This window comes from Takifugu rubripes, chromosome 7 (genome assembly GCF_901000725.2).
Source record: "Takifugu rubripes chromosome 7, fTakRub1.2, whole genome shotgun sequence".
Lineage (NCBI taxonomy): Eukaryota > Metazoa > Chordata > Actinopteri > Tetraodontiformes > Tetraodontidae > Takifugu > Takifugu rubripes.
This window is the reverse complement of record NC_042291.1, coordinates 6,302,359-6,315,090: the sequence shown is the minus strand read 5'-3', so window position 1 is coordinate 6,315,090 and position 12,732 is coordinate 6,302,359. Positions and strand designations below refer to the sequence as shown.

At 45.4% G+C, this 12,732-nt stretch overlaps 2 protein-coding genes across 6 annotated transcripts; both read right to left on the bottom strand.

Moving 5' to 3' along the window:
• Positions 1 to 548: 548 nt before the first annotated feature.
• On the bottom strand, positions 549 to 5,801 carry cep76 (centrosomal protein 76). 2 transcript variants are annotated; one of them, XM_011605297.2, is made up of 13 exons: positions 5,578 to 5,801; positions 5,038 to 5,193; positions 4,867 to 4,951; positions 4,556 to 4,780; positions 4,297 to 4,479; positions 3,905 to 4,002; positions 3,622 to 3,750; positions 3,328 to 3,516; positions 2,235 to 2,401; positions 1,998 to 2,157; positions 1,473 to 1,646; positions 1,147 to 1,364; positions 549 to 1,077 (listed from the first exon to the last, which is right to left on the bottom strand). In XM_011605297.2, the coding sequence occupies exons 1-13, from the start codon at positions 5,638 to 5,640 to the stop codon at positions 939 to 941; spliced, it is 1,986 nt and encodes a 661-aa protein (XP_011603599.2). In that variant the 5' UTR covers positions 5,641 to 5,801; the 3' UTR covers positions 549 to 938. The 2 variants fall into 2 exon arrangements, with proteins under 2 accessions (XP_011603599.2, XP_011603601.2); XM_011605299.2 differs by lacking the exon at positions 5,578 to 5,801 and having other exon boundaries at positions 4,556 to 4,640; positions 4,733 to 4,780; positions 5,038 to 5,180.
• A 650-nt stretch (positions 5,802 to 6,451) lies between these two features.
• Positions 6,452 to 12,291, bottom strand: LOC101063867 (protein tyrosine phosphatase non-receptor type 2). Of its 4 annotated transcripts, none has more exons than XM_011605300.2 (9): positions 12,029 to 12,291; positions 10,745 to 10,835; positions 10,554 to 10,654; positions 10,365 to 10,463; positions 10,127 to 10,264; positions 9,615 to 9,824; positions 8,766 to 8,930; positions 8,186 to 8,385; positions 6,452 to 8,047 (listed from the first exon to the last, which is right to left on the bottom strand). In XM_011605300.2, exons 1-9 carry the CDS (start codon positions 12,083 to 12,085, stop codon positions 7,858 to 7,860), a joined length of 1,251 nt encoding a protein of 416 aa, XP_011603602.1. In that variant the 5' UTR covers positions 12,086 to 12,291; the 3' UTR covers positions 6,452 to 7,857. The 4 variants fall into 4 exon arrangements, with proteins under 4 accessions (XP_011603602.1, XP_003965923.1, XP_029694141.1 ...); XM_003965874.3 differs by having other exon boundaries at positions 8,186 to 8,382; positions 12,029 to 12,240; XM_029838281.1 differs by lacking the exon at positions 6,452 to 8,047 and adding an exon at positions 8,556 to 8,614 and having other exon boundaries at positions 8,244 to 8,382; positions 12,029 to 12,241.
• Between the last annotated feature and the right edge of the window lie 441 nt (positions 12,292 to 12,732).

Below are 12,732 nucleotides of genomic sequence, written 5' to 3'. Positions count from 1 at the left end.
GATTAATGCAAACAGCTCCACAAACGGGAAACAAAAAAAATCACATCGATTATCACAGCCACTCAAACATGGCCGACTTTTGCCTGGTCCTGCTCAAGGTTTCTTCCTGTTAAAGGGGAGTTTTTCCTTGCCACTGTTGCTTGTTGGGGGTCAGGCCCTGGGATTCTGGAAAGCACCTAGAAACTATTTTGTTGTAACAGACACTATAAACAAAGGTTGATTGATTTGACTAACCTCATAATGGGTTATTTAACTCCCAAACTTTTATCTCAGCAGTTCCAGATTAGAATAACTGTGAAGCACTCAGGGATGCGCTGTGCAGAAAGAACCAAAGAGAATTAATCTGAATTAATTAAACTGCCCCTGCAGCCAATATTTGTCCTAACGCACCATCTAGCGGTGAGACGAGGTACTACTCCAGCCCGCCACAGGGTTTTCGTTTTCATTCGTTTTAACCAAATATAAACTCTTTAATAAGAGACATCCTAAGCATAGGATTTAAGCTCCAGACCATTTATGATGGGACAACTTCGAGAACAAGAAGCATGTTAAACAAAGTTCTATTTATTTACAAAAATAGATACATGAATACAGCAGATACTGCCTGTACACAATAAACTTGTAAAGCTTTAAAAAATAACAAAACATTGTGAGAGTGGAGGCAGTCACTCCAGACCTGTCTGTCTGTGCATGTGTATGTTAGGTTCACACCCAGAGGAGTATTTCACCATTGGCTTATGTCTGACATCTCTCCAGACGAACCAATCAGGACAGAGAAGTATGTTTAAATAGTAAAATTAAAAAGGCTAAAACTTCTGTAAAAGGTTGAAAAAAAAAAAAAAACATTTCGGATGATTTCACAGCAAAACAGATAAGAGATCACGAGGGTCTAAAATCATCTGAGGTCAACGTGCAGCAGAAGCTGGGAGGGTTCTGGTTCAGAGAACAGAGCGGTATTTACAGGCAAACATGAGCCACACGGCACAGGCATTCTCAGGGTAGACAAACACCCGAACACGGACCGCCAGCCTCACGCTGTCGCCACGACAACACACGATTTCCTCACAAATGGGATACCTGAGCGAGAAGACAGAGAAGATGATGTCACATTTCAGACCGACTGCCTGCACCGCACGATCGGCTCACCTCAGACAGCTGGCGAAGGCTCTGCGGGCGTTGAGGTGGAGGAGTTGGGTGGGGTAGCCCTTGAAGGTGTGACCATCCGGCACGGCTCTCCTCACGGCGTCCTGGAATTCCTCGTTGCCGCAGGAAACGCCGGTGCATCGCTCCAGCTCGTAGGCCCACAGCGCAGAAGACAATAGGTAGGACAGGTTGTCGTCCCACACGGTTGCCATCTTCAGGTCCTGGAGGAGAGCGGCAGAGTTCAAGGTGTAGGCCCAAGGACCGTTGGAACCTTGCTTTCAAAACCTTTCACGGATTTAGCCTTGAGACCTGCCCAGGGTTCGTCCTACCTTCCTGTGTTCAGACACCAGGAAGCGCATCTCCAGCTCCAGCTGGTTGCTGACGGCAGCAGGATCCAGAGAGGGGGCGCAGAGCGGGGGCACGGGGGGCAGAGAGCTGGTGGCCCCGGGGACACACACAGACTTCAGAGCCTCCTCGCTCATCGCTTTCCACCGAGATGGATTCTGCGGGGAAGCAGGGAAACAGGCCTCTCAGGGTTTGCTGCCTTGCTCTGAGCCAACATGGCACAGGTTACTCATGATGATGATGATGGCCGCTTTTCTAAAGTCCAAAACTGGCCGCTTTCCAAGCTGGAAGCCCGTAGCGCCGATTTAAAACCCTTCTGCCCATTAGATGAGACCGACTCAGATTTAATATGCAGCAGAATTTTCATAGTGAAATTAATCAAAGTAAAAACCCTCCAGTCAAACAAATGTGTTCGGTGGCACAATGTCAACACTAAGATGACGTAATAACACATAAAACAATGAGTCGTGACAGAAATATTCTTCTCAGTACATTAAACATCACAGTACCTGGAAGTCAAAGATGCACACGTTCACAGCATCGGACGGCTGGCAGTTGGCCAGGAAGGTCAGGTGGTTGAAGACGCAGCCCACTGTCCTGTAAGGGGACGAGGGTTTGGGCTGGGGGGCCAGGGGCGGAGCATCTGGGTCTATGGCTCTGTGCAGGTATCTGACCAAACCGGCAGTAACCAGCGTTATTACGCTGTATTATGGCACAGATAAAAGCTGAGACGTAACAAAACTAACCTTTGCGCCGTCAAACTTTCCCAGAAGGTTATGCTGCCATCACAGCCACGGGTCAGGACCCAGGCGTGAGGCGCTGCCTTGGCGTTCGTGCCCACGCACACGTAGGCGTCCAGGCCAAAGCCCAGCAGGAGGCTGCACAGCAGGGTGGCGTGATCCTCACAGTCGCCCTGCAGACACTGACTGTCAGCTGCTGTGCGGGCTCATATTTATTCCTTTCAGATCAGGGACTGATTTGTTCTCCCCTCACATGAACCTGCACACGAGCAGTCTAACACTGATGAGGTCACATGACCTTTCTAATAGTGCATTATTGCTTAAAGAGGTGAACACGGCACCATCGGAGGTGAGGGCTTGTGTGTGCCTGGTTGGATTTTCTCACATTGACAAGCAAACAGGCTGGTGCTGCTTCTGTGTATCATCCAACACTTTCAGAAGTTTTTAAATCAGACGCACAATAAAATTCTGTCATCAAAAGCAGGCGCAGATTAAGTAACTTCCTTTTCACTTGTATGGTTGTTTTTCCCTGGTCTGAAACTGCGCTGTGGCTGCATGCTGGCTGCGGCTTCAGGCCAGTCACAATGATAGATGTTCACCACAAGTGCTAATATGGACGGCAGCACTGGAAGCGGTTGGAGACTGATGAGACTAAATTAATTTTCCCTGGAATGAAACTCATAAATCATGACTGACAAGGGCCACTTTGCGAGAGTTGCCGTTGTGTCTGTCTTGCCAGCCGCCGTCGGAGGCGAGGCGGAGAAGATTTATCCTGCGGTGGTTCGGGAAATGCCCGCTATCTATCTGAGAGAGGAGAATGCGCCGATCAGTTAGCCCGGCACGCCGAAACAACACATCTGTCACGTTCAGGGCAGCCACGAACGGACATGCAGCAGCACTTACATATGGGGGAAATCTGACCAATAATAACTGATTACTTTGAAGCATTTAGTTTAGTTTATGCCTAAGTCAAAAAGAACTGATAACCGATTTGAAAATAGTTCCAGTGGTAAAAATGAAAGCCCCGCGCTACATGTTTTGAGTGTAGTAGCTTCTTACTGATACCATCCATTCTTCCACCACCAGGACTCGTGTCTACCTTCTGTCTACACAGGAAAGCCATCAATGTGCACCACTGCTCCTGTTTGCTTCCTCCTCCCACCACCGGAGCTCGCTGGTAGGCAAGAAGGCTGACAAAGCGTGCCGCGTGTCGAGGGCTCTCCAGCAACCGGCCTGCCCGGAGGACACGCACGTAAGAACACACCGGCCGGTTGACGCCGTTCTCATCCTGCGGACACAGACTGCGGTAGTGAGACAGGTCCACGGAGGTACAGGCAGAAGCCTGAGTGTTTAAGTTTCTGTTGGCTCCAGCACCACCCAGATGCCCACAAACCTGTGCAAATATCTTCACCATTTTAGACTGGTGTGACGGACGAATCTCGAGAAATTCTCTCCACCACTGTTTGGCATAAACCAGGAAGAGCCTTTCCTTCTCGGCTGTCCTCTGCCTCTCCAGCGCTTGCTGGATGAGGAAAAAAAAAGTGATGTTTCTTTCACAATGATGCCCTTTTGACCAACTCAGATCCTCATAACCTTCAGTGGTGGTTCACTGAGCTGACAGTGGCGTTTTATTCAGCATGAATAAACAGAGGATGACGCGACCCCAGTGTTCTGACCTGTGTGCTGATGACATCAGCGCTCAGAGGCTCTGTGAGAGGAGGGTACAGTTCCAGACTGACAGTCAGAACACCAGCTGGGACTTTACATTCACTTCCTGGCGACACAAACCCACACACAACTTAAAAATGACTTTTGGAAACATTTCTCTGCCATGTGGTTCATCCACTACTGGTGCGCTGCTGATATACTCCAGCATTGCTTCTCCGCCACTAATCACAAGAGCCAGAACAAGGCAGGAAAATTTTAACCAAATGTGCATCACAACATAAACCCTCCCTGTCATCGATGAACAACATTTTTAAGACTTGTGTCGCAGAATCAAAAACAGCTGCGGTTGAGGACGCATTAACATGCTCGCACTCACTGCAGTAGAATCACTCTTCCTCACCGACTCCCAACAGCTCCACAGCAAAGCATGTCTTCCCAGCTGGTGAGGTGAGGACCGTCCTCCAGTCCAGGAAGTAGGACGACACCAGCGTCGTCTCATTGGAGGTGTCTGTTCTGATCAGCACCAAGTGAACTGGGTCACACATGGACAGCATGGTGGTTGTGTCTGCCATTTTACCTCCCTCTGAAACAGTAAAATGCAAAAAACTTAATATACCGCAGGACCTTCAGTGAAACTGTGAGTGCTACCTTTCGTTCACCTGAACCATCTCTGTGAATGTTTAATATGAAGCCCTCTTTCAGGTCAGGTTCACAGGCACAAGGCACCGGTTTTGAGCGAAATCTCTGGTTACGAAAATGCAGATAGAGCGTAAATGTGGAACAGACTTGACCAGGTAAAGGCTCTGGCTCCTGGAGATGTTCCAGAAAGGCCTTACCACCAAGGACTTGAAGATACAGATACCGTCTGGATGGGTCAACATTAGCTGAGAAAATAGAGAACTTTACTTAAAACTAAATAAGAATTTATCTTAGTAAAGGAAATATTTCCTTCTTTGAGTTGATGCCTTACTTTTGTCCATATTATTGACATCCTTGTCAACAAAATGAGATGTTTGCTTTGGTGGAGATCTTGTTTTGATCTCTGTGGGGACGTCCTATCAAAGCAGAATATTCATGGATAATGAAAACACTTTTTTGTTCACACCAAGTACATATTGGAAATCTTGACACTGCCGTCTACCTGGGTGAAGTGAAGATCCTTCATCACGTCGTCTATGATTCCCCTCCGCTGCAACGCATTGATGAAATCCACCCTGGACGGAGGCGGCAGCGCTGGATCCTGGCCGTCCCTGGCAGTTTCAGCCAGCACCTCTCTGATCTTCCCGTGGATGTCAATCTGACAAGCAGCAAAGACAGAAAACATCTGCCTTCAATTTAAAACAACAAACAAAAAACACCTATCTAAAGAGAACATCACATCATCGTTCATGGGGTTAAAAAAAAAACCTTGAATATTTCTGTTCATGTAACATTACAATAGAATATCAGTTGGAGACGTGGGGGTGTACTAAATAGAAATATATAATAGAATAATACATTCTCTTACTACATAACACCATGAGAACAGGTCACTATTACTTGGTGAAAACTTTAATTCGGCTTCTCTCTGGCACGTATTAATATTTTATTTGAAGACAAGTTACATCATACAAATACACATTTAAGCATTATGGAATACACCAGCGGAGCGTAGATAAAGCGGGTAGCATTTTCTGCTTACCTTAAGAAGATGATTGTGAATTGTCTGTTTGAGCTCCGAAACTTTCTCTGGCGGCAGAGACATTTTAGTAGATGACTGCCTGGTATGTTAAATGCAGTAACTAGATTACGGCGTCCGCACACCTTCACCGCGAACTCAACAACTCAACGGCGATCAATAACAGCTTGTTCCTCTGTTCCTGACATATCCGCCAACCGCGCGCACATTCGACCAACGGCGGCAATGGGGACGCAGCGCATGCCAGTCATAAATGTGATGCGAGGGGTAAATCGTTACCGTCTTTGGTCTACCAAAAATCTTATATTGTTGTAAAGATTGTCGTATACAAAATTTGACGCATAAGTTGTGTTTTTTTTCCATGTGTTCAATCAAGGTATTATATTCAGGCGATTGCCTGGTGTTTACCTCCATACGTCACTATATGCGACGACAAGTAAAGGACCCTTAGTAGTAGTTCGGATTCTATTTTTACACCCCCCTCCCCCCGCATGTAATTAGTTTACCTTCAATAAAATAAAAAATTATATTAAATAGTTAAGTGTTCTATTTTGATTTACAAATAATTCTGCTTACAAATATTCTTTCTTTGGGTAGACTTGTAGGTCTGAACAAACATTTTCATTATCTGCACGCGCCATCTTCATCCCACAGACAGGAGAAAATGAAATTACTACAGCAGTCAATATGAGCAGGCTCTCTTCTTGAAATATTGAATCCATTCCTGGAATCCAGAGCACGGGGCCTTCAGTATGACTACATCGATTTACTTCACGTCAGAATAAAATTATGCCAAGAACAAACCACCGCAGTGCAGGGAGATGAAAAACCCACTCAGTGCTTTAGAAGCAAATGCTAAAGAAAAACACAGGCTTCATTTAGTATCAAAAAAGATTAATTTTATTTGAATGTGTATCTTGTTTTCTTAACTATTCAGCTGCATCTCAGCTGTTTGCAGAACTCACCTGACGCCTTGTGTGAAAAACAGAAATAAGTGGAATGGTCAAACCTTTTCATTTGGTGGCGAAATAATAACTGAGCAAATGAACAAGTCGTGTTAAACAGTAGTAATAAGGAAACCAAAAAACAATCCACTCAAACATTTGGCATTCAATCCAACGGATATATGTTCACTGTGTGACACCTCTGGCTACAAAGCAAACATTACGTTGGACAAATGGCTCAACTAAACCTTTATCGTAGGAAATCTTGGAGCACTCACTGTTCACAGGAATTAATTTAAAGGCACATTAAAAGTTCTTACAACCTCCAAACTTGACTTTAATGCAAGGTGCTCAGCTCTAATAGATTGCACAATTTAAGCTATAGATTGGTCCCAATCCAGTGATAATACAGGTGGAAATGAAGAGGTCTCGCAGACTATTGCAATGTGACTTCGGGTTCAGGTAAACAAATATTACATTCCATATAATGACATCAAATGTTAACGAATGGCTTGTCTGGCATTACCGATACAGACAGCTTTGCTTTGGTTTCCTCAAAAATATCAGTTGGACAACCTGAAGAGAGAGACACACAAACCCATCCAGTGGGTCAAAATACACCAAACTTAGCATCCAGAACTCTGCAGCTTGTTCTGTCCAATCAAAAACCTGTCAACAATCATGAACATATGACAGGAAACAGTTAACATCAGAGCTAAGATCGCAACATCTGCAAGGCCGCTCCCCATTTAAACGTCCAGTCGCACAAAAATATATATATGGCCTTTTGGGATGCCCTGCAGAATGTGAACGGAAGAACAAAGGACATTCTGGAAAACCTGTAATGCATGCGTGAAATAAAAATTTCAAAACAAATAATCAAAGGAATGCTGTGGCTGAGAAATGCCAGTCTCCTTCCAACGAGGGACAGTCCGCACAAGTCAGTCTGAATAAGTGTCCGCCAACGAGCACACACGTGAAAATTACAAAGAAAAGAATCAAAAACTAACCTAACTCACTTTTTTTCTTCTGTTTTTTTTTTTGCTTTGTACTGCACCTTTAGTAAGATTTTTCAAAGCATTTAGCTATGATACAGTACAATCATCAATAGCAACCAGGAGGAAAGAAAATTAAATCATCGTGCTGGCACCGAGATCCTGAGATGTTACTATCTTTGTTAAGATCTTATACAGAAAATATACACAAACACTGGATCTAGCGCTCCCACATTTTGACCTTAAGAAATAAATATGCACATATAAGCTAATTCTAATTAAAGAAGTACCTAATTTCAGGTACTGGTGCAAAATAGGAGTCAGTTTAGTTGGCCCAGTGGGCTTCACTGGGAGTACATCCAGCACACCAACAGGCCCATGGCCAGAGCTGCCCCGGCGCCGATGTTCAGCAGAATGGGTCTCCAGTACAACCACTTCTCTCGTTTTCTCTCCGAGTCGCTCAGTCTCTGTTTCATCTGGTGGATCTTCTGTGAAGTGCTGGCGATCCTCTCCTCACGGTGTCGCTTTCTCACGCTGAAACGAGAGTCAACGCGGTGAATACCAACAGTCCCCGGTACCAAACACCTTCGGGATTAATAAACTATGACTATCACTTCCCTGCAAACACGGAAGCAGGGAAGTGAGCATTATCTTCTGCTAGCTGACACTTACTTCCCAGAGTTCTCTGCGACACTGTCGTCCTGACTTGCTGGCTCTCCTTCCTGCGGCTGGTCCCCAGAGGTGCTCTGAGGCTCCTGGTGGGGGCACGGTTGACCGTTGGGCCTCTCGTCCCTCAGGTGAGGTCTGGGTGGGGGTGGTGGAGGACGATGAGGTTCCACTTGCTCTTTGGGCACTGTTTCCTGTGTGATCTGCTAATGGAGTCAAAAGTAAAAGTGAATGGTTTTTCCCCCCTTTCACACTGTATTAACCATTATACACAAATGGTAAATAAACTGTAAAACATTGTTGAAGTGTGGCCAGTGTCAGATTTTAATGCTGCAGTGTGGTAAAACCATAAATCATTCCAGCCTGACAGCTTTACCTGCCCTTGTTGTTCAATTTCAACCTTTAGTAAACTTGGTTTCAGCCCATAAAGTCGATCTGTTGACAATAGACGGCACAATGGGCTCATTGTAGAGAGGCCTGTCTCACTGGCCTGGGCCCTGGGGCTTATTTATGAGGTGAAATTTGTACCACCAGCCTGAACAAAACACTTTTTTTCTCCAAACAAGTGCGGTCTTGAAACATCTACCTGTGCCTCAGCGTTGTCTGCCAGAATGAGCCTCGCTCCTTCGATGACGGCCATGTAGGAGAAGCGCAGCTGGTCAGGAGTTTGGATCAGGCCCATTCGGAATTCCCTCATGTCTAGGAGAACTTTCTGTATGTCCACTGATGATGGGTTCTTCCTCCTGGACATCTAAATTTAAAACAATGATCTATATGATTTTGAAGTTCAATGCTGAAGACTAATGATTTGTCCGGTGAGTCAAGCAGAGAGTTCAGTCCAAACAGCAGCAACAGCAGGACTCCACCCGCAGCTTTCAGAAAATTCCCTTTTTCCCTCTTTTCTGAGAAGATCCTGCCTGTTGCAAACTACTGAGAGTTCTAAAGATTTCTGAGAACTGTTCGAAACCCTGGCCTGATCTTCAATTCAAAATTCAAGCATTTGATTTGTTTCATGCCCAATCACACAGTGGACAATGTGCATTAAACTTTGCTCCTGCTCAGCATATGTGAACATTCAGATGAATAAATAAATAAACAAATAAATAAAATCATTCTGCCAGTACATCAAGCTTCAACTCCCCACACACAGTAAGTTCAGTCCCAACAGCCTGCTAAAGGCTGAGATCTTTTTGGAGGCAGAAGTGATTTGTTTAAAGGGACTGAAAATCCTTATACAATCCATAAAACACCCCAACATGCCACAACCGCTCCCTGCAGATCTGTTGCACCAAAAATAAAGCCATCCTCTCAACTTCCTGTCTTGCTACAACTTGAATCTCTTGTGTAATAAGACTTTGTTTTCAATATAAATATTGGCAGCTCCTCTCTTTAACAGTAACTCCATCTGGTTGCCCCCAATCACCACCACACCTACCAGGACCAGGCAGGTGTCCACCAAGGCGAAGGTTCCTGAGCGCCCTATCCCAGCGCTGCAGTGCACCACCGAGGGACCGTGGTCTGGGCCCAAAGAACCAGACTCCCGGACCTTGAAGAGGAATTTAAGGAAGGAGGCGGGAGATTCCGGGACACCAAAGTCCGGCCATGTGGTGTAGTGAAAATGGAAGATCTCCCTGGTTTCGCTCGTCTATTAAAAAACAAAACATAATACCGGAACCTTGACTGGAGAAAGTGGGCAGACTGGGCTTATTACACTTGAACTGAAATCACAGATGTGGCGATTAATGTAGCTCCAACCATTCAAGACAAGACAGGACACGTTCAGACAGTCGGTCGTGGAGGTTAGAGTAATTAACGCAGGCTGGAGGAATTGAAGGAATTCATCTCCAACAGGTTTAATTACACTAAAGCTATGTTACTTTTGAAGTGTTACCTCTTCACTTGGTATGTGGAGGAAAAAAAGAAAGAGCTGTCAGCCCCCATTCTCACCGCTGTGTTCTGCAGTTGAAGAACTCGAATGGTGTAATAGGATCGGTCCTCCTCCGACAGCAGCCTGACGACGAAGCCCGTGTCTGTGAAGGACATCTGTAGCTCCTCTGAGGTGGGCCAGTACTGTGCACACTTTTCCTGTTAAAGGCGGAAGAATAATGACAGCAACAATAACAGTTTATGCCACCGTCTGCCTCAGCATCACCAATTCCCGTCTCCGGTGCTAACGTGTACTCACTGATCCCTTTTCAATCACTCTGTTGAGCATGATAACAGCTTTGGAACACTGTTCCCAAATCATCAGCCAGAAATGGCCACAGGTGTTCCTCAGAGGGCCCTGAAGAACAATGTTTAGAAAGAAACAGGAGACTTTCACCACTTCTGCGTGTTCTTGTGCACACCGCATCAGTCACAGTCATGCACCCACCTGAGAAAGAATGTAAGCTCTTTGGGCTTCTTCCACCGCCACTAAACTTGCATTGATGTAGTCGTTTTCTGAGTTTTCAAGTTTGACCCGACTGTGATCATCTGATGGGGGACCACAGAACAATCACTCACAAATCTCATCCGAACAAGAGGCAATTTCAGCCCAATAATCTCCTCTGCATTGAGACTCACAGGGGCTGACATCTCTGTAGCGGTTCAGATTCCGATTCAGGGGAAGTTTCGCCACTCTGTAAGGGTATTCGCTGGCTTGGTTGCGGATCTCCTTTTATAGAAAATAAGAAAATGTGCAAGAGTATTGTTAATATTGATCAAATCGACAAATGCAGGCATGCGCATAACCCTGATTAACATAAGTAGCATCACACAATGTGTGTTAGAGTAACATTAAAAATCAGAGTATGCACGCTGTTCTGTTCTTTTTAAAACATTTTTTAAAAAGTACAGAGAATTAAGGATTCTAATTTTTGATCAGAGGTGTAAAGTTCCATTCAGCTGGCTTTATATCCTCTCTGAATCTGTATTAATATCCTGATCTTTAGGTCTCGCCATGAATTTCCAGTTTCATTAGAATGCGCAAACTCTTTCTTCCTAGGTGAAATGTGCAGGTTTGGGTTTGCTGGGTTCATATGGCCGGCAGCCTTAAATCTATTTCAACTTTTGCAAATATTTCGTAGCTGCTCAATAAAACATGAGGCTTGATAAATACAACGATATTAATAAAGCCCTTATTTCGCTAAACAAACATGCGGACAGCGATTCCCACAGTGCCAAAAATCAGCTGATCCGAAAATGATTTTAGATCTTTAAAGAACAAACACAGCTTCAGTGGTGCAAATGAACCAAGTTTCCACATGAACTCTGCGATAACAATCATTTGTAATGACGTCGTGTAATTACAGACAATAATAACCCCGCTGGGACTTCCAACAGACGCAAACCATTTACAGGTATGTCACCTACCACCAAACCTAGAAATCCAAATTTAATATTACACGGAGGGCCAGACAGGTAATCAGCACGTTAAAGTATTCGCATCCGTATTTATATAGGCGATATAGGGGATATCGAAAGCGCCGTGCTGGGCAGCTGCTGGTAAGCGCATGTGTTTTTCTCCAGAAGTACCAACGAGTTCTCAGAAACGGCAACTGACGTCTGTTAGCGTCAGACAGCTTAGCTAGCTTCCGAACGCCGCCGCTGCACGTTGTTCTAGCTACGGAAGTCGGCCGCTACAACCGGCGAAAATGAACAATGTCGTCGCTGCACGAACGGCGCCCCGGCGGGATCCGCTTCCAACAACGCAACGGGCCGCGGCGCAAAACGCCCGAAGATGTAAAACTGCGGTGGAAACGTGTGCGGCGGGCGAACTGTGAAGGCAGCTAGGTCGCTAGCTAGCTAGCCCAGAAAGCGAGCAGCCGATCGTCATAGAAACACGAGAGGCCCGGGGTCCCGACTCACATTGTAAAGGTTTTGCCATTTCCCGGAAGAATCTATCTCTTCAAATTCTCGCTCCATGTTGACGCGCTCAGCGTCCCCAGACACTTGCAGGATGAGCCGCGGACTGTTCGAAGCGCCGTCCACCAACTTAGTCCTTTCTGAAAGCCATCTGAGCAGAAGTGCGGAACCCTGCGGGGAGTCGTTCTGCTGCTCCTGCACGCGCCGCACGCGCCGCACGCGCAGCCCCGTTGCCAGTTCGCGTGACGCAACAACGTGTTCCAGCCAGCAGGTTCCTCCCAGAGCCCCGGAGCATGTTTCACATTCACCACTAGACTGCACGTTTTAACGCTGTTTAGTTTGTTTTATAATGATCACAATAATTGAACGGGTTTTTTTTTAGATCAAGTACTTGAGCTGTCTTGAAATAACTTGAGAGGAATAAAATATTCTCCCGTCTTTATGGCCAGTTTCACCTGAAAATTTGGATTTGCATTTTGAATCCTGCCGGAAACGTTTATTTCTTGCACTACTGCAACGACATTAGTGGAGTTGTACTTTATTCAACGCAATCGCCTTGTTAGTTTCCCAAATACTAAGAAAATGGACCTCCAACTTATCTATCTATCTATCTATCTATCTATCTATCTATCTATCTATCTATCTATCTATCTATCTATCTATCTATCTATCTATCTATCTATCTATCTATCTATCTATCTATCTAT